At 44.0% G+C, this 19,631-nt stretch overlaps 1 protein-coding gene across 1 annotated transcript in view; it reads right to left on the bottom strand.

The window, feature by feature from the left end:
* Positions 1 to 19,631, bottom strand: part of MMP24 (matrix metallopeptidase 24) — a 183,651-nt gene that overhangs the window by 30,718 nt on the left and 133,302 nt on the right. The window contains exon 5 of the mRNA XM_073606617.1: positions 4,989 to 5,150. Within this exon, the coding sequence (XP_073462718.1) occupies positions 4,989 to 5,150 (162 nt within the window). The remainder of the gene's footprint in view (positions 1 to 4,988; positions 5,151 to 19,631) is intronic.

Here is a 19,631-nt window from a genome sequence, read left to right as displayed (position 1 = left end):
ATCAGATGTCCCCATCAGAGTGCCCCCTTACATCAGGTGTCACCATCAGTGTACCCCCTTATATCAGTGTCCCCATCAGAGTACCCCTTATATTAGTGTCCCAGAGTACCTCCTTACATCAGGCGTCCCCATCAGAGCGCCCCCTTACATAAGTGTCCCCATCAGGGCACCCCCCTTACATCAGTGTCCCATCAGAGTACCACCTTACATCCATTGTCATCATCAGAGTGCCCCTTACATATGATCAGTTATTCCCAACATCGTGCCCCCTTACAGTGCATCCAGAAAATATTCACAGCGCTTCACTTTTTCCACATTTTGTTATGTTACAACCTTATTCCAAAATGGATTAAATTCATTATTTTCCTCAAAAATTCTACAAACAATCCCCCATAATGACAACGTGAAAGAAGTTTGTTTGAAATCTTTGCAAATTTATTAAAAATAAAACGAAAAAAAAAAATCCCATGTACATAAGTATTCACAGCCTTTGCTCAATACTTTGTTGAAGCACCTTTGGCACCAATTACAGCCTCAAGTCTTTTAAGTATGATGCTACAAGCCTGGCACACCTATTTTTTTGGCAGTTTCTCCCATTCTTCTTTGCAGGACCTCTCAAGCTCCATCAGATTGGATGGGGAGTGTCGGTGCACATCCATTTTCAGATCTCTCCAGAGATGTTTAATCGGGTTTAAGTCTGGGCTCTGGCTGGGCCACTTAAGGACATTCATTCCTTTGTTATTGTGACTGTGTGCTTAGGGTCGTTGTCCTGTTGGAAGATGAACCTTTGCCCCTGTCTGTGGTGCAGACCGCTCTCGAGCAGATTTTCATCAAGGATGTTTCTGTACATTGCTGCATTCATCTTTCCCTCAATCCTGACTAGTCTCCCAGTTCCTGCCACTGAAAAAACATCTCCACAGTATGATGCTACCACCACCATGCTTCACTGTAGGGATGGTATTGGCCAGGTGATGAGGGGTTTCCTCCATACATGATGCTTGTCATTCAGGCCAAAGAGATCAATCTTTGTTTCATCAGACCAGAGAATTCTGTTTCTCATGGTCTGAGAGTCCTTCAGCCTTTTGGCAAACTCCAGGCGGGCTGTCATGTGCCTTTTTACTGAGGAGTGGCTTCCGCCTGGCCACTCTACCATACAGACCTGATTGGTGGAGTGCAGAGATGGTTGTTCTTCTGGAAGGTTCTCCTCTCTCCATAGAAAGACGCTGGAGCTCTGTCAGGGTGACCATCGGGTTCTCGGTCACCTCCCTGACTAAGGCCCTTCTCCCCCCGATTGCTCAGTTTGGCTGGGCGGCCTGCTCTAGGAAGAGTCCTGGTGGTTTCAAACTTCTTACGTTTTCGGATGATGGAGGCCACTGTGCTCATTGGGACCTTCAATGCTGCAGAAATCTTTCTGTACCCTTCCCCCAGATCTGTGCCTCGATAGAATCCTGTCTCAGAGGTCTACAGACAATTCCTTGGACTTCATGGCTTGGTTTGTGCTCTGACATGCACTGTTAACTGTGGGACCTTATATAGACAGGTGTGTGCCTTTCCCAATCATGTCCAATCAACTGAATTTAACACAGGTGGACTCCAATCAAACTGTATAAACATCTTAAGGATGATCAGTGGAAACAGGAGGCACCTGAGCTCAATTCTGAGTGTCATGACCAAGGCTGTGAATACTTATGTACATGTGTTTTTTTTTTTGTTTTTTATTTCTAATAAATTAGCAAAGATTTTAAACAAACTTACATTTTATCATTATGGGGTATTGTTTGTAGAATTTTGAGAAAATAATGAATTTAATCAATTTTGGAATACGACTGTAACATAACAAAATATGGAAAAAGTGAAGCGCTGTGAATACTTTCCGGATGCCCTGTACATCAGGTATCCCCATCAGAGTGCCCCCTTGCATGGCTGCCCTATCAGTGTGCCTTCTTACATCAACTATCTGGCTCATGGATCACTGGATGCACTTTCAGAGGCCTGAGCGGGGAACGACTAAAATCTGGGGGGGGGGGCACAGCCCTCCACCAGCACCCCCTGAGATCTAGCCCTGTTAGCCAAACAGCTCAATACTCATGAGCACTTAGAAGAGCTTTTGGTGCTTCCGGGAGGGTAACCTACAGTTTTTAATGATCCTATGGCATCCTGGACTCGCACTGTTGTATTGTAGTAACACTTGCAATGCTCATCGTGCGCTGGTGCAATTCATTGCCATTCATTCTCCATAGCATGCATGTCTCTTTGTCAAATGAATGCACCTTTTTTGGTGGGTTGTGATGGGCTAATGTGAATTGTGTTACAGAAGCCCATTCTGCAGTAAAGCAACACATGTAAACGCATAACATAATGAGTATTAATGCACGTGTGTTAAAAGAACTGCAAAGATGTAACTGGGTGCCTAATGCCAATGATTCATGGAAACTGATTCTTGGAGAATGATGACTAAGGCCAGCACTGTAGTATTAAAAGACAAGCACTGACTGCACTATGCACATATTGCTGATGTGGCTTTTTCCTTAAAGGGTTAAACTGTCCAGAACTGATATTTCATCGTTTGGAGACTAAAAGTGCAATTCCAGGCTATATTAAGTATGCTTAAACCCGCTCCAGCCCCCCTGTAACTCCTATTCTAACTACCCAGTGAAAGGAAGATGCTTATACTGTACTTACCAATTTTTTTATAGTGCTCTGGTCTGGTCACGTGATCTTCCCATCGGCCGGCTTTAGGGGATAGGAGAAATTGCTGACAGTAGCTAAAATGCTTGCTATGGGGCATCCATTGCTTGCTGTTCCTCCTCTTCCCTGAAGCCACTGGTGGAGCCGATCATGTGACTGGCCCAGAGCCCTCTTAGAACTGGTAAGTATACACATCTTCCTTTCACAGGGTAGTTATAAATCCTGTAGCTGCTGACTTTTAATAAAAGGACACTCAACTGTCTAGGGATCCAGCGATGTCCTCACCTGGGCCGATTCTTCAGTCGTTGTTAGGTGCAGGCACCGTCATTGTAAGTAAGGGAAACAGGCAGTGAAGTCTTGCGGCTTCACAGCCGGTTTCCTACTGCACATGCGCGAGTCACGCTGTGCTTTGTGAATGGTCCTGTAGTCTTCTGGAACCTGTGATGTGTCCCAGAAGGCTGCGCAGGAAGAAGGGGGGCCCAAGTTCAGGCTCAGATTGCCGCAACACATCTGACTGGAAGTGGGAGTGGGTACTTGTCAAAATCAGGTACCCTTTACTCCCCCCCAAAAAAAGTGCTAAATGTGCCAGTGGAGGGTGGGAGGATGTAAACAAGCAGAACTTCTCCATTTGGGTGAAGTTCCGCTTTAAGCATAGTTAGGAAAAGCCTGGGATTCCTCCTTAAGCCAACTTAAAGTTCCTTACATCTCTTGTTGATGAGATTTCTGTGCTTGAGCTGTAGCTATTTTGAGAGTTTCCCACTCTCCTTGTTGTATTTTTTTTTTTTTTTTATATTTTGGAGGATGTAACAGGGAGAGCTTGAAAACATAAAGGTGGTAAGGAACACCCAAAACTCCCAAGTAGACAGGAACAGAGTCGGGAATTCTAGCAGGGAGATTTTTCTGTTGGTGTATCAGATATATATAGGAAGACAGGAGCTGACATGGCCCACCAGGTTGCATGTGAGCATATTAGTTACTAATCCCTCTTTCCTGGAACATTTTAGGTTCTGTTTCTCATAGCTGGCTACAGCCATTTTCCATTCTTTTCTTGCCCACACAAGCAGAAAGTCAAGAGATACAGAATCAGATGGATGCAAAACAAGAAACTTGAGGGTTAATGGCAGGAAAGCATTTTTATATTTTTTAAAGGACCACTATACATAAATTATGTGATGTTTCATAATCTGGTCAAAAAACAAAAGGATGATTTTGACTGGAACCTGTGGGATTTTAGACCACCCAGACTGATCATACAGCCCTAGGCTTGAGAAAACAGCAGCTACTGATCTAACAACCTCAGGTTTGAAAAGACAGTCAACTAATTAGATAATCATAAGCTTGAGAGGATAGTTGACTGATCAGACAACACTAGGTTTGAGAAGACATTTAGCTGATTAAATAATCCATAGGTTTAAAAGGATAGTTGACTAATCAGACAACCCTAGGCTTGAGAAGACATTTAACTAGTCAAACAACCCTAGGCTTGAAAATATAAAGTAGTTGACAAATTGGACAGCTTGAGAAGATCAACTGATGAGACAACCCTAGACTTCAGAAGACAGTCAACTGATCAGACAATCCTAGACTTCAGAAGACAGTCAACTGATCAGACAATCCTAGACTTCAGAAGACAGTTGACTCATTAGACAACCCTAAACTTTAGAAGACGGTCGACCTCTCCAGCAAACCTTAACTTCAGAAGACAATCGACTCATCAGACAACCCTAGGCTTCAGAAGACAGTCGACTCACACAACCCTAGTTTTTAGAAGACAGTTGACTCATCAGACAGTCCTAGACTTCAGATAACAGTCGACTCATCAGACAACTCAAGACTTTAGAAGACAGACAACTCAGACAGCCCTAGACTTCAGAAGACAGTTGACTCATCAGACAATCTTATACTTCAGATTACAGTCGACTCATCAGACAACTCTAAATTCAGAAGACATTCGGCTCATCAGACAACCCTAGACTTAGGTTAGTCTATTGATTAGACGACCTTGGGCTTCAGAAGACAGTTGGCTCGCTGGACAAACCTAGGCTTGACAATTGACAGGAAATGGTAAATTCTGTAAGATCACTGATGTTCTCCTCTGTGATAGACAGCTTTGGATGTGTTCAGTGACTTCTTTATCCCCTTCCATGCCCTGCACAGTGCTTTGCTTGGATATCTATGGGCATCCACAGACACAAATAAGAGACCTGGCCTGTGCAGCCATGGGCCAGATAGAGCTGTTACTTTTTCAGAAAAAAACATCTTCCTGTCTTTATGCTAATCAGTATGTAAAAAAAACTCACCATAAATTTTCTGAATTCCCTGTAAGTCATCTTGTGGAAGCTTAAAGTTGTGCGTTTCCATATACTGGTAGAATGGCGCCATGATAGCACTGGGGTCATTAGAATGTTCCAAACCCAAGGCGTGACCGAGTTCATGTACAGCAACGAGGAAAAGGTCGTTACCTGCAGCAGTAAAGAAAATACAGGTGATGAGACATTATTCGGTCATTACCTTGTCATACGTTTACACCTCATCAAACACAGGTGTAAAACTGAACAATGTGTAAGGGGACCCATTTGAATAAGTAAAAGTGCATATTCCATAAAAATGGAAATACTTGAGGGCACTTGTGGAGGCTCGAACCCGAGCTGGGCTTTTTGTGTCTACGGACATAGACAGCATGGCTCTGCCTTGCCTCCACTCCCTCCTCACAGGATTTGATTGACAACAACAGGAGCCAATGGTTCCTGCTGCTGCCTACATGTCCTGTGTGGAGAGAGAGAGCAGCGCTCTGGAACACAGCACTGCATCGAGATCAGGATCATATTTAGGAGGAGACTGGGGGAAAGCTGAACATGTAGGGCTAGTTACCTTAATGCAGGGAATGCATTAAAGTTAAAAAAAAAAAACTTAAAGTGGTTGTAAAACCTTACATATACCCAGTGAAGTGACCAGCATTAGATTATACACAGAGATGAAACAAATCCTCTACATAAGTTGTAACTTTGTATCTGCAGCCATTTCCCTGTAGATCTTTCAGAAAACACAAAGAAGAAAGGATTTCCAGCAGGGGGCAGGGATCTGAAACCTTCACAGAGTCAACAGCTCTGATTGGAGGGAAGTTGGTTGGGAAAAGCTGCCAAAAGTGACTCCTGCTGATGACAGAGGAAACAGACAGCAACGAGAAATGACACTCTGTGCTTTGGGGAGAGGCAAGTACACAATATTGAAGGATGTACAGTGCCTTGAAAAAGTATTCATACCCTTTGAAATTTTCCACATTTTGTCATGTTACAACCAAAAACATAAATGTATTTTATTGGGATTTTATGTGATAGACCAACACAAAGTGGCACATAATTGAGAAGTGGAAGGAAAATGATAAATGGTTTTCAATTTTGTTTACAAATTAATATGTGAAATACTATATAGTCAATACTTTGTAGAACCGCCTTTAGCTGCAATTATAGCTGCAAGTCTTTTTGGAGATGTCTCTACCAGCATTTTGCAAACACGCACAGAAACAGTATATAAACTATACGCAATTGCGCAAAAAATACATAAGTAGCATAGTCCTCACTCACCTCTTTTATGATTTCACTTATTCTCCTCTGTATTTTTCTCCTCCTTCTCACATCACTGCGTGAAGTGGAGGGCTATCGTCATGCAGGAACATTGCTACAGCCTCATTGGCTGGAATTTCAGAAACCGGCATTGCTACACAGTCATTGGCTGCCTTTCTGCAATGCAGCGGCGCTGAGGCTGAGCCGGGTTTATTGTTTATCTACATTATTTCTCCTATAGGCAGTACAGCAGTGCCCAAATTAAAGGGATTGTAAACCCTCGTGTTTTTTCACCTTAATGCATCCTATGCATTAAGGTAAAAAAACACCTGGCAGTCACCGCCCCCCCTCAGCCCCCCGTTTTACTTACCTGAGCCCCTTCATCTCTTCAGGGACCTTAGATCGTGCCCTACATCACACTATATATACCTTCATGCATGTCTCTGACCCCCATACTGAGATGGCTTGGCTACTCTCACAGCTTGCCCTTGCAGGATTCTCTGAAGGTGCCCAACAGGTCCTTAGCAGACAGCCACGAGCCTTGGGTGGCAGCACGTGCATTTGTTATGGAAGAACATGCCATCCATGGATTCCGAGTGATCCCAAGGGATGGTGTTACTTGGACTCAGTGGTTCCGATAATGGGAATTCTCAGGGGACAGTGAGGAACATCACTGCTCAAAGCTAGTGTTCATCCTAAATGCCCCCTCAAACACTGTTATGCCAGGTCATTGTTTTTGGAAAAGGACATGACCTGGGCATGGTTCCCCTCAGGAACTTAAGGGGGTATGGACATGATGAAAAAGGCTAAATAATTACTTGGGAATCCTCGGGGGAACATGGGATGGTATTTTCCTGGATCAGGGATATTGCTGTGTGTATTGTAGTCACCTTCGTGACCTTCGTGACCTTCTGAAAGAGGGGATTGTAGTAATATGACTGAACAGAAGTGACTCCATCTTTATATAAGTTCATATAAGAATAACTTGGGTTAATCTGCTAATTAGTTTAAAGTTCTGTATTCTCAGACTGTGACAGACTGTAGTAGTTTCTATAAAGCACACATATAAGAAAATATAGCTTACAGCAGCATCTTTGTTCTGTACCTTTCTATATAAAGCTTTTGTGGTTGAAGAGCTGTCTGGGACATTTTCCTGTGTAAAGGGGAACACCAAAGGCATGACTAGGAGTCATGGAAGCAGATGGCATGGTTACTATAGTTGCTATGTCAGCCATGTTTAACCACTTGAGCCCCGGACCATTATGCTGCCTAAGGACCAGAGGTCTTTTTCCAATTTGGCACTGCGTCGCTTTAACTGCTAATTGCGCGGTCATGCAATGCTGTACCCAAACGAAATTTGCGTCCTTTTCTTCCCACAAATAGAGCTTTCTTTTGATGGTATTTGATCACCTCTGCGGTTTTTATTTTTTGCGCTATAAACGGAAAAAGAAAACCGAAAATTTTTTAAAAAAATGATATTTTCTACTTTTTGTTATAAAAAAAATCCAATAAACTCAATTTTAGTCATACATTTAGGCCAAAATTTATTCGGCCTATTTGGTAAAAAAAATGTCAATAAGCGTATATTTATTGGTTTGCGCAAAAGTTATAGCGTCTACAAACTAGGGTACATTTTCTGGAATTTACACAGCTTTTAGTTTATGACTGCCTATGTCATTTCTTGAGGTGCTAAAATGGCAGGGCGGTACAAAACCCCCCCAAATGACCCCATTTTGGAAAGTAGACACCCCAAGGAAATTGCTGAGAGGCATGTTGAACCCATTGAATATTTATTTTTTTTGTCCCAAGTGATTGAATAATGACAAAAAAAAAAAAAAAAATATTTACAAAAAGTTGTCACTAAATGATATATTGCTCACACAGGCCATGGGCCTATGTGGAATTGCACCCCAAAATACATTCAGCTGCTTCTCCTGAGTACGGGGATACCACATGTGTGGGACTTTTTGGGAGCCTAGCCGCGTACGGGGCCCCGAAAACCAATCACCGCCTTCAGCGTTTTTAAGGGCGTGAATTTTTGATTTTACTCTTCACTGCCTATCACCGTTTTGGAGGCCATGGAATGCCCAGGTGGCACAAAACCCCCCCAAATGACCCCATTTTGGAAAGTAGACACCCCAAGCTATTTGCTGAGAGGCATGGTGAGTATTTTGCAGCTCTCATTTGTTTTTGAAAATGAAGAAAGACAAGAAAAAATTTTTTTTTTTTCTTTTTTCAATTTTCAAAACTTTGTGACAAAAAGTGAGGTCTGCAAAATACTCACTATACCTCTCAGCAAATAGCTTGGGGTGTCTACTTTCCAAAATGGGGTCATTTGGGGTGGTTTTGTGCCACCTGGGCTTTCCATGGCCTCCGAAACTGTGATAGGCAGTGAAGAGTGAAATCAAAAATTCACGCCCTTAGAAAGCCTGAAGGCGGTGCTTGGTTTTCGGGGTCCCGTACGCAGCTAGGCTCCCAAAAAGTCTCACACATGTGGTATCCCAATACTCAGGAGAAGCAACAGAATGTATTTTGGGGTGTAATTTCACATATTCCCATGGCATGTTTGAGCAATATATCATTTAGTGACAACTTTGTGCAAAAAAAAAAAAAAAAAAAATTTTGTCTCTTTCCCGCAACTTGTGTCACAATATAAAATATTCCATGGACTCGACATGCCTCTCAGCAAATAGCTTGGGGTGTCTACTTTCCAAAATGGGGTCATTTGGGGGGGTTTTGAACTGTCCTGGCATTTTATGCACAACATTTAGAAGCTTATGTCACACATCACCCACTCTTCTAACCACTTGAAGACAAAGCCCTTTCTGACACTTATTGTTTACATGAAAAAGTTTTTTTTTTTTGCAAGAAAATTAACTTTGAACCCCCAAACATTATATATTTTTTTAAAGCAAATGCCCTACAGATTAAAATGGTGGGTGTTTCATTATTTTTTTTCACACAGTATTTGCGCAGCGATTTTTCAAATGCATTTTTTGGGGAAAAAACACACTTTTTAAAATTTTAATGCACTAAAACACACTATATTGCCCAAATGTTTGATGAAATAAAAAAGATGATCTTAGGCCGAGTACATGGATACCAAACATGACATACTTTACAGTTGCGCACAAACGTGAAGTGGCAACAAAATAAATACATTTTTATAAGCCTTTAAAAGCCTTTACAGGTTACCACTTTAGATTTACAGAGGAGGTCTACTGCTAAAATTACGCAAGAGCGCAAGAGCAGGGGGTGACAGGGGTGCTTTTTTTTTTTTTTTTTTTTTTTTTTTCTTTATTATTTTTTTGCTTTTTTATCTTATTTTTAAACTGTTCCTTTTATTTATTTATTTTTTAATCATTTTTATTGTTATCTCGGGGAATGTAAATATCCCCTATGATAGCAATAGGTAGTGACAGGTACTCTTTTTTGAAAAAATTGGGGTCTATTAGATCATAGATCTCTCCTCTGCCCTCAAAGCATCTGACCACACCAAGATCGGTGTGATAAAATGCTTCCCCAATTTCCCAATGGCGCTATTTACATCCGGCGAAATCTAAGTCATAAAATGCCCGTAGCTTCCGGTTTCTTAGGCCATAGAGATGTTTGGAGCCACTCTGGTCTCTGATCAGCTCTATGGTCAGCTGGCTGAATCACCAGCTGCATTCTCAGGTTCCCTGTTGAGACAGGAGAGCCAGAGAAAAACACGGAAGACGGTGGGGGGGGGGGGGGGCATTCCCTCCCACGGCTTGTAAAGGCAGTCTAGAGGCTAATTAGCCGCTAGGATTGCTTTTACATGAAAGCCGACCGCTGGCTGAAAAGAATGATACCAAGATGATACCTAAACCTGCAGGCATCATTCTGGTATAACCACTCAAAGTCGTGAATGGCGTACCTGAAGACAAAAAAATGGTTAACAATAAAGCACAGTAAACGGTAAAGTATAAAAAATTACATACCTGAAAAACAAACATGATAAAACATAATAACAATAAAACATTGCAGAATAGAATACAGTAAAAAAGAGCAGAACAATAGAGAGAATGGAGAGAGAGAGAACAATAAAACGACAACAATTTTTTTTATTTTATATATTTTTTTTTTTTTTTTTACACTTTTTTGTAACTAACTTTTATAACTGTAACCGGTTCCAGGTTCGGGTCTCTCAAAATGCGATGGCATCTAGGGAGACCCTCTGAAAGTGTGCCTAGTCTGTGCAATGCTGTACCCTACGCTAATACTCAACTAGTGAATGGTAGCGTTCAAAACATTCACCAATGCAAAGACCAGGATTGTCAGGACAGGAGGGACAATAATAGCGGGTGTCACGCCTATATCCGCGCTTGCTGCAGACACGACATCTTTTTTGGGGGGGTTCGTTGGGTAGGGGTACTTGGGAGGACATAAAGAAAATGCCTCTCATGCAGCCGACTGCATTTGGTTGGGGATGTGAATGGGGGAAGTACGGGCGCTGCAGAAGTGGTGGGTTCCCAATTAGGATTGGCGAATGCAGCAGGAAGGGCATTATGGGCACGACGGGCCTGTGTTTGTCTTCTTGGTGGCAGCGGGACACTATTTGTGCTTGCCACCTCACCAGCTTGAACTGCACTTATGGGACTCGCCACGTCACCAAGTGTTACTGCAGTGCTGGTTTGACTACGACCGGGGTGTACTAGGCCGCTGGTGCTTGCCAGTTCAATAAAAAGCTTCCAAAAAAACTGTTAGCGATCGCAGGGATCAGGCCTGACTCTGTGAACGCTGCAGTTATGCGTTAAGTGTTTTGTAAGTGACAGTGATCGATCGATACTGCACTTGGGTGGGCTGGGCCGGGCGGAGGGGCAAAACGCAGGTGCTAGCAGGTATCTGGGCTGATCCCGCTAACACTGCGTTTTTGGGAACCCTAAACTGCTGGGGACGCTAGTATAGATCTGATCGGATCAGATATTGATCCGTTCAGATACTATACCACTAAGGGAGGTGTACGGCGCGTGCGTGGGTGTTAGCGGTACTGGCGCTAACCTGATGCTGCCTGGGGCTGGTGCTTGCTAGTTCACCAAAATGCTAGCAAAAAAACTGTTAGCGATCGCAGGGATCAGGCCTGACTCTGCGAACGCTGCAGTTATGCGTTTAGTGCCTTGTAAGTGACAGTGATCGATCGATACTGCACTTGGGTGGGCTGGGCTGGGCCGGGCGGAGGGACAAAACGCAGGTGCTAGCAGGTATCTGGGCTGATCCCACTAACACTGCGTTTTTGGGAACCCTAAACTGCTGGGGACGCTAGTATAGATCTGATCGGATCAGATATTGATCCGTTCAGATACTATACCACTAAGGGAGGCGTATGCCGCGTGCGTGGGTGTTAGCAGTACTGGCGCTAATCTGACGCTGCCTGGGGCGACGCATATCACCGCCAGGCGATCGGGGGGGCTAAACCTTTATTCGGTAATAAACGGCAGGTGCCCTGACACTATACAAAATAAACGAACTAACCAGCGTCACCCGTAACGGTTATAGGGTGATCAGTGGTGAAAGGGTTAACTAGGGGGCAATCAAGGGGTTAAAACATTTATTAGGTAGTATATGGGGGTCCCTGTCGCTATAAAACGCTGACGGCGAACCTAAATATTTACCTCACTAACTAGCGTCACCAGCGACACTAATACAGCGATCAGAAAAATGATTGCTTAGTGACACTGGCGACGGGGTGATCAAGGGGTTAAAACTTTATTAGGGGGGTTAGGGGGGTACCCTAGACCTAAAGGGGGCTAATACTCACTGTCCCAACACTGTAACTGTCACAAACTGACACCAATGCAGTAATCAAAAAAAAAAAAAAAAACTGCTTGTGTCAGTTTGTGACGGGGGGATCGGGGGGTGATCGGGGGGGGATCGGGGTGTTTTGTGTGCCTGGCATGTTCTACTGTGTGTGTAGTGTTGTGCACTCACAGTGAAGTCTTCTCTCCTCGGCGCTGCAACGGAAAATACCGAGCCGAGGAGAGATGACATTATTTCCTTTGCTGCTGTTTAGCATACAGCAGCAAAGGAAGTGATCTGATTGGCCGGCGGCGATCGCGAGGGGGGGCCACGAACGGATGGCCTCCCCCTCACCTCCGATCGCCGGGGGACAAAACAGGACCGCCTCGGGCACCGGGGGGGGTCCAATCGGACCCCCCACCCACGGGAGGCAAATCACGTACATGTACGTGATTTTGCCTGCCCGTGCCGCCTTGCCAACGTACATCAGCGTGAGGCGGTCCTTAAGTGGTTAAGGGGTTGGGCATTTGAGTATTAATGATATGTAATGATATGTAATGATATGACATGTACACCCCTGTATTGACCACCCCCTTTGTTCCCTATTATAATTGGCTAATAATAATGTATATAAGCTGTATACCCGCCCAGAATTTAATCAGATAGCTTTGAACATAGACTTTGACTCATCTTTTCTTGTGTTCACAAAGAAGCTATCTCCTCAGTACTGAGAGGGTCTTGTAAGTGTGGTAATTGCTGTTATTATACCTAGCTGGTCTTGTCAGGTATACAGAAATACCGTTTGATTCCACTTCATTCGGGGCCACTCTGTGCAAAACAAATTGCACAGTGGATGTAAGTATGTTTGTTATTTAAAAAAAATTAAAAAACGATCCTTTACAATCACTTTAATGGCTGCACCAGCTGCGTAGCCATTACTTTGACAGGCTGTCACTGAAACCGGCCCACTGAGCCATCGGCCCACCGGTATTTCCGATGGCCGGTAGAAACTCCCGGTAGACCCGATAGCCAGTACATGCCTGGTTCCCAGGCAACGTGGGATGCCTTCAGGTTTCAGGGGTGCCTTGGCAAAATGCCTAAAAATTGCCCAAAAAGGTATACAAGCCAGCAGGTGGATCAAGCCTGCCTTATAGCTACACAAAGCCACAGGTTTTTCTAGTGCACCATTTCAACCTACAGCCACCGGCATCCTAACAACCAGTGATGTCATCAGTGTTAAGAAAAGTGTTGATTGCTTACACAGCATCCTTGTTTGACCCCTCTCCGTGTTGATCCCCTCTCTGTCAGCACTGGGGTCACATTAGCTGAGTGATGGACAGAAACTGAGGTAGAGGAGAAACACTGGAATGCTAGTTGGTACCAAGGTACATTTTCTTTGGAGGAATAAATCTCCTCTAACGTTGGGTGTCCTACGTGTGTCGATGCTGCCGCATTATATAAAACAATTATATTATATAATCATATAAAACAATTAGAATTGTTTTTTTACATTTCAGAATGGGGTGCCTTGAGGCTGTCTGTAATTTTAACCACTTGCCGACCAGCCGCCGCAGTTTTACTGCGGCAGAATGGCACGGCTAGGTGAAACAATGTTATGTTATGTCGCTTCGCCCTGTGGCCACTAGGGGCGCGCGCGCACGCCCTCTGCTTGCCCCCGGAGCCGATGCAAGTGCCTGGCGGCCGGGCTCCCATGATCGCTTTGTAAACACAAAGATCCCAGTTCTCTGAGGGGAGAAGAGACTGATCGTGTGTTCATACAAAGTATGAACAGCGATCTGTCATCACCCCTAGACAATCCCACCCCCCCTACAGTTAGAACACAGTGAGGGAACACAGTTAACCCCTTGATCGCCCCTTACTGTTAACCCCTTCCCTGCCAGTGACCTTTTTACAGTAATCAGTGCATTTTTTTAGCACTGATCGCTGTATAAATGCCAATGGTCCCAAAAATGTGTCAAAAGTGTCCGATGTATCCGCCATAATGTTGCAGTCCTGATAAAAATCGCAGATCGCTGCCGTAGTAAAAAAAAAATAAATAAAAATGCTATAAATCTATCCCCTATTTTGTAGACGTTATAACTTTTGTGCAAACATATCAATATATGCTTATTGCGATTTTTATTCCTAAAAATATGTAGAAGAATACATATTGGCCTAAACTGAGAAAAAATTAGCTTTTTTTAAAAAAAAAAAAAATGGGGATATTTATTATAGCAAAAAGTACAAATTATTGTGTTTTTTTCCAAAATTGTCGCTCTTTTTTTGTTTATAGCGCAAAAAATAAAACTGCAGAGATGATCAAATACCACCAAAAGAAAGCTCTGTTTGTGGGGAAAAAAAGGACATCAATTTTGTTTGGGTACAGCGTTGCACGACCGCGCAATTGTCAGTTAAAGAGACGCAGTGCCGAATTGCAAAAAGTGGCCTGGTCATTCAGCAGCCAAATGTTCCGGAGCAGCAGCAGTTAAAGGGTGCCTCAACTGAAAAAAATGTTGAGAAACGCTGCTCTAAACTAAGATCTACTATTAAACAAAATCCTTCCTCTATACACTTATTTGGTCCGGCAACAGGAGCAACTGTGCCAAATGCTCACACTTCTGCTGACAGCTCTGCATCTACAGAGACCACCCCTGAGAATTCTTCTGTGATCAGTGGCTCCAGGCACTTATTTTTACATTGGCCCCAGGATTCATAAATACGCTCCAGTCTACTGAAATGTCAGAGCTTAGTGAGAAGCACCTGAAGGATTTCCGAGAGTGCTGTACTTGTCAGTGTTTCTATGAATCAGTTTTGTCTGGATTGTTTTTATTTTCCCAAAGAGGAAAAAAGGAAATATGCAATACGTTTCAATAAGATCTTCTCATAACAATGACATTTTGATGTGCGGGGTTTTGCAGCAGAGAGGAAGAGTGGAGCGATTATTGTTATTGTCACTAATTAAAGATCCCTGCAGACAAATACATAATAAAATAATATGCAATGGAGATGCAGCACAAGAAGTGATATAGTGCGGTTGATTTACCATAGCTCCCAACTGTCCCTGATTCCGCGGGACTGTCCCTGATTTGGAACAATGTCCCTCTGTCCCTCATTTCTCATTATTTGTCCCTCATTTTGGTCCGATCTATATAGCTGTATACAAAATGCACTTTTCTATCTATCAAAGTGTTTTCCAGCGCTAAACCTTTCATCTGATTTCTAAATTGCTGTATTTGTAAATTCCAAAAGCCAATATAAAAGAATAGTAGTGGTAAAAAAAAGCACTTGTGGGTTTAATCTTGTTTTTTTGTACAATTCTCCTTTAAGGGGGCGTGGCAAGGGCTGTGTCCTATGCCTGTATACTTTGCTGATAGGTGTCCCTCATCTCAAAAAGTTGGGAGGTGTGCATTTACTTAAAGTGGATGTAAACCCAATTTTTTTTTTTTATATATGTCATAATGTAGAGTATAAGATTTCCTATCATTTGAGCCCAGTCTTGCCACACAGAGTTAATCCATCTCTGAGTAATCCCCTGTTATTGTTCAGTGAGATAAATCTTGACAAACTGAGAAAAACTTTGTCAAATCCTCCCCCTTGCTGTGAGTGACAGGTGATTTACATATCTCGTGCACTAGCCTAAGAGACATGCATTATTTTTTAATTCCCTCCCACTCCTTTCTTTAGCAGCTCTGCAAGGATTGGCTGTGGAACACACCTCAGCATGATTTGGCATGCTGAAGTCATGTGGTTACTTTCCTGTCTTTTCACTGGATGTTAGAGATCATAGCAGAAGTTCAATGTAAGAAATACACAGGAGAAAATGCATATTGACAAGGGGAGTGTAGAGGTGGGCGGGGAGTCTACTGACATCACGACTCCACCCACCGAGCTCCAGACAACAGACCCGCCCACAGAATCTGCAGTTTTTCGGGTCTAATAACAGACAGAGGGGAGACATTTGACAGTTAAAGATACATGTAGGAGGCATGTATATCCTTATAGATAACCCCTATGGCAGTAGTTTAGAAAGGATGACATTGGGTTTATATCCACTTTAATCTGGAGAGTGCAAAATCTGTTGCATCACTGCATAGAAACCAATCAGCTTCCAGTTTTTTTTTTTTTTTTGTCAAAGCGTAAGTGATCAACCTGAAGTTAGAAGCTCATTGGCTACCATGCACAGCTGGACCAGATTTTGCACTCTCCAGTTTTAGTAAATCAACCCCAAAATATCTACCAAGATTCAGTCCTCACAGTACTATTCCTTTCCATGCTGGAGGAATACATAAAGGTGAGACTGAGATTCCCCGCGCATTGGCTGAGTCGGGGGGTTAGGAACATAGTCCTCAAGAAATATTAAAACCCAGTGATTGGCTCTAACAATATTTATTCATCGATATCACATCCTCAGAGGCTGTCTGCTTTATTGCTTCCTCTGGGGCTGTAATGGTCCCACCCCTGATTATCAGCCCGGGCCTGAGTACTACTGCACTTATAGGTGAGGCATACCTCCCAACTTTTTGAGAGGGGAATGAGGGACACCTATCGGTAAAAGTATGCAGGCATAGGACACACCCATTGCCATGCCCCCTTAAAGGAGAATTGTACAAAAAAAAAAAACAAGATTGGTTAAACCCACAAGTGCTTTTTTTTATCACTACTATTCTTTTATATTGGCTTTTGGAATTTACAAATGCAGCGATTTAGAAATCAGATGAAAGGTTTAGCACTGGGAAACACTTTTTGATAGATAAAAAGTGCATTTTATATACATCTATACACAGTATCTCACAAAAGTGAGTACACCCCTCGCATTTTTGTAAATATTTTATTCTATCTTTTCATATGACAACACAAAAAAATTACACTTTGCTACAATGTAAAGTAGTGAGTGTACAGCGTGCATAACAGTGTAAATTTGCTGTCCAGTCAAAATAACTCAACACACAGCCATTAATGTCTGAACCGCTGGCAACAAAAGTGAGTACACCCCTAAGTGAAAATGTCCAAATTGGGTCCAAAGTGTCAATATTTTGTGTGGCCACCATTATTTTCAAGCACTGCCTTAACCCTCTTGGGCATGGAGTTCACCAGAGCTTCACAGGTTGCCACTGGAGTCCTCTTCAACTCCTCCATGACGACATCACAGAGCTGGTGGATGTTAGAGACCTTGCGCTCCTCCACCTTCCGTTTGAGGATGCCCCACAGATGCTCAATAGGGTTTAGGTCTGGAGAAATGCTTGGCCAGTCCATCACCTTTACCCTCAGCTTCTTTAGCAAGACAGTAGTCGTCTTGGAGGTGTGTTTGGGGTCGTTATCATGTTGGAATACTACCCAGTCTCCAAAGGAAGGGTATCAGGCTCTGCTTCAGTATGTCACAGTACATGTTGGCATTCATGGTTCCCTCAATGAACTGCAGCTCCCCAGTTATGCAGCCCCAGACCATGACACTCTCACCATCATGCTTGACTGTAGGCAAGACACATTACTCTTTGTACTCTTCACACACGCTTGACACCATCTGAACTAAATAAGTTTATCAGACCACAAGATATGGTTCCAGTAATCCATGTCCTTAGTCTGCTTGTCTTCAGCAAACTGTTTGCGGGCTTTCTTGTGAATCATCCTTAGAACAGGCTTCCTTCTGGGACGACAGCCATGCAGTCCAATTTGATGCAGTGTGCGGCGTATGGTCTAAGCACTGACACCCCCTCAACCTCTGCAGCAATGCTGGCAGCACTCATACGTCTATTTCTCAAAGACAACCTCTGGATATGACGCTGAGCACATGCACTTAACTTCTTTGGCCGACCATGGTGAGGGCCTGTTCTGAGTGGAACCTGTCCTGTTAAACTGCTGTATGGTCTTGGCCACCATGCTGCAGCTCAGTTTCAGGGTCTTGGCAATCTTCTTATAGCCTAGGCCATCTTTATGTAGAGCAACAATTCTTTTTTTCATATTCTCAGGAAGTTCTTTGTCATGAGGTGCCATGTTGAACATCCAGTGACCAGTATGAGAGAGTGAGAGCGATAACACCAAATTGAACACACCTGCTCCCCAGTCACACCTGAGACCTTGTAACACTAACGAGTCACATGACATCGGGGAGGGAAAATGGCTAATTAGGCCCAATTTGGACATTTTCACTTAGGGGTGTACTCACTTTTGTTGCCAGCGGTTTAGACATTAATGGCTGTGTGTTGAGTTATTTTGAGGGGACAGCAAATTTACACTGTTATACAAGCTGTACACTCACTACTTTACATTGTAGCAAAGTGTCATTTCTTCAGTGTTGTCACATAAAAAGATATAATAAAATATTTACAAAAATGTGATTGGTGTACTCACTTTTGTAAGATACTGTAAAGCAAACGAAAATGAGGGACAGATGAGGAGGAATGAGGGACAAAGGGACATTGCCCCAAATCAGGGACCGTCCCTCGAAATCAGGGACAGCTGGGAGCTATGGCTGAGGTGCAGTGTGTGCGGCGGTAGTAACTCACACAGACAAGTGAAACAGAAGACTTTTACTAAAGTAAACCAACAACAGTTCACAACAACCCAGAGGGACGCCTGCCCAACCAGGTACTCTCATGAATTTCAACATTGTGAAGATGACCGTCTGGTGCTCAATATTTTGGGGAGGGGGCCACAAACCAATGCCACTACCCCCAAACACACCCCACCTGCACAGGAGATGGACAGGAAGGCCGCGATTCCCCCCCCTGCATGGGAGACCGACAGAAGGGCGGCGACCACTTCCCCCCCACAGGAGACGGACAGGAAGGCGGTGAGCCTCCCCGTGGGAGACGGATGGGAAGGCAGCAAACAGAGGCCTCCTTACCTCCTAAAGGCAGATGACAAGGATCGGGGGTAGGGCTGCTGCTTCTCACTCCAGTTACTCCTCGCTCCGGAACCTTTGCCTCTCCTCCCGGCCCAAACGGGAAGTGGGTCCTGAGACCCGATATGCTGGGAGTCCTAAGACTCCTGGCCAATCGGGTCTCAGGACCTGCTTCCTGATTGGCCAGGAGGAGAATCAGGAAGACAATAGCGAATATTAATTTGCTATTGTCACACAACTGGGTGGGCTCAGGTCGCAGTGCTCTGCGCCCCGAGTCCACCCTTTTTGAAGCCATTTAGAGTCTCAGGCTCTAATCATGTTTAAAAAAAATCCATTGTAATCCATGCACCCAGCACCCTGCATGTAGATTAAGGGCCGGGCGCATGGATTAGGGGGGCGGTGCCCCTGTGCCCCTTATGGTTGGCCCGCCAATGACTGGTATCAGCCGGATTAACAGCATCTATTAAGGGAGTGGAATGCAGCCTGGCCATCCAGCACCCCACACGGGAAGATGTCCAAAGGGGTTGCGACCCTACTCTCTCCCTCCTCATCAGGAACCTTTCCCTTTCGTTAGTACTGTCCCTAACAGGCAGGGTACCTGTCACTACTCTACCACCTCACCAAAAGCACACCAAACCTGGGAGCCAGGGCCTTAAGTAGGCTCTGTCTGACCCAAGAAGGCCGCTGGAGTCACATGGGGCGTCATCATCCAATCGGGTGCTTCCCCAGTGACTCAGGAAACCATAGAGAAACTGTGCACCCCTTGACCGCTGCGGAAGAGC

The sequence above is a fragment of the Aquarana catesbeiana genome, linkage group LG12 (assembly GCF_042186555.1).
Source record: "Aquarana catesbeiana isolate 2022-GZ linkage group LG12, ASM4218655v1, whole genome shotgun sequence".
Taxonomy (NCBI): domain Eukaryota; kingdom Metazoa; phylum Chordata; class Amphibia; order Anura; family Ranidae; genus Aquarana; species Aquarana catesbeiana.
The sequence above is the reverse complement of the archived record's forward strand: the minus strand, read 5'-3'. Positions and strand labels throughout refer to the sequence as shown.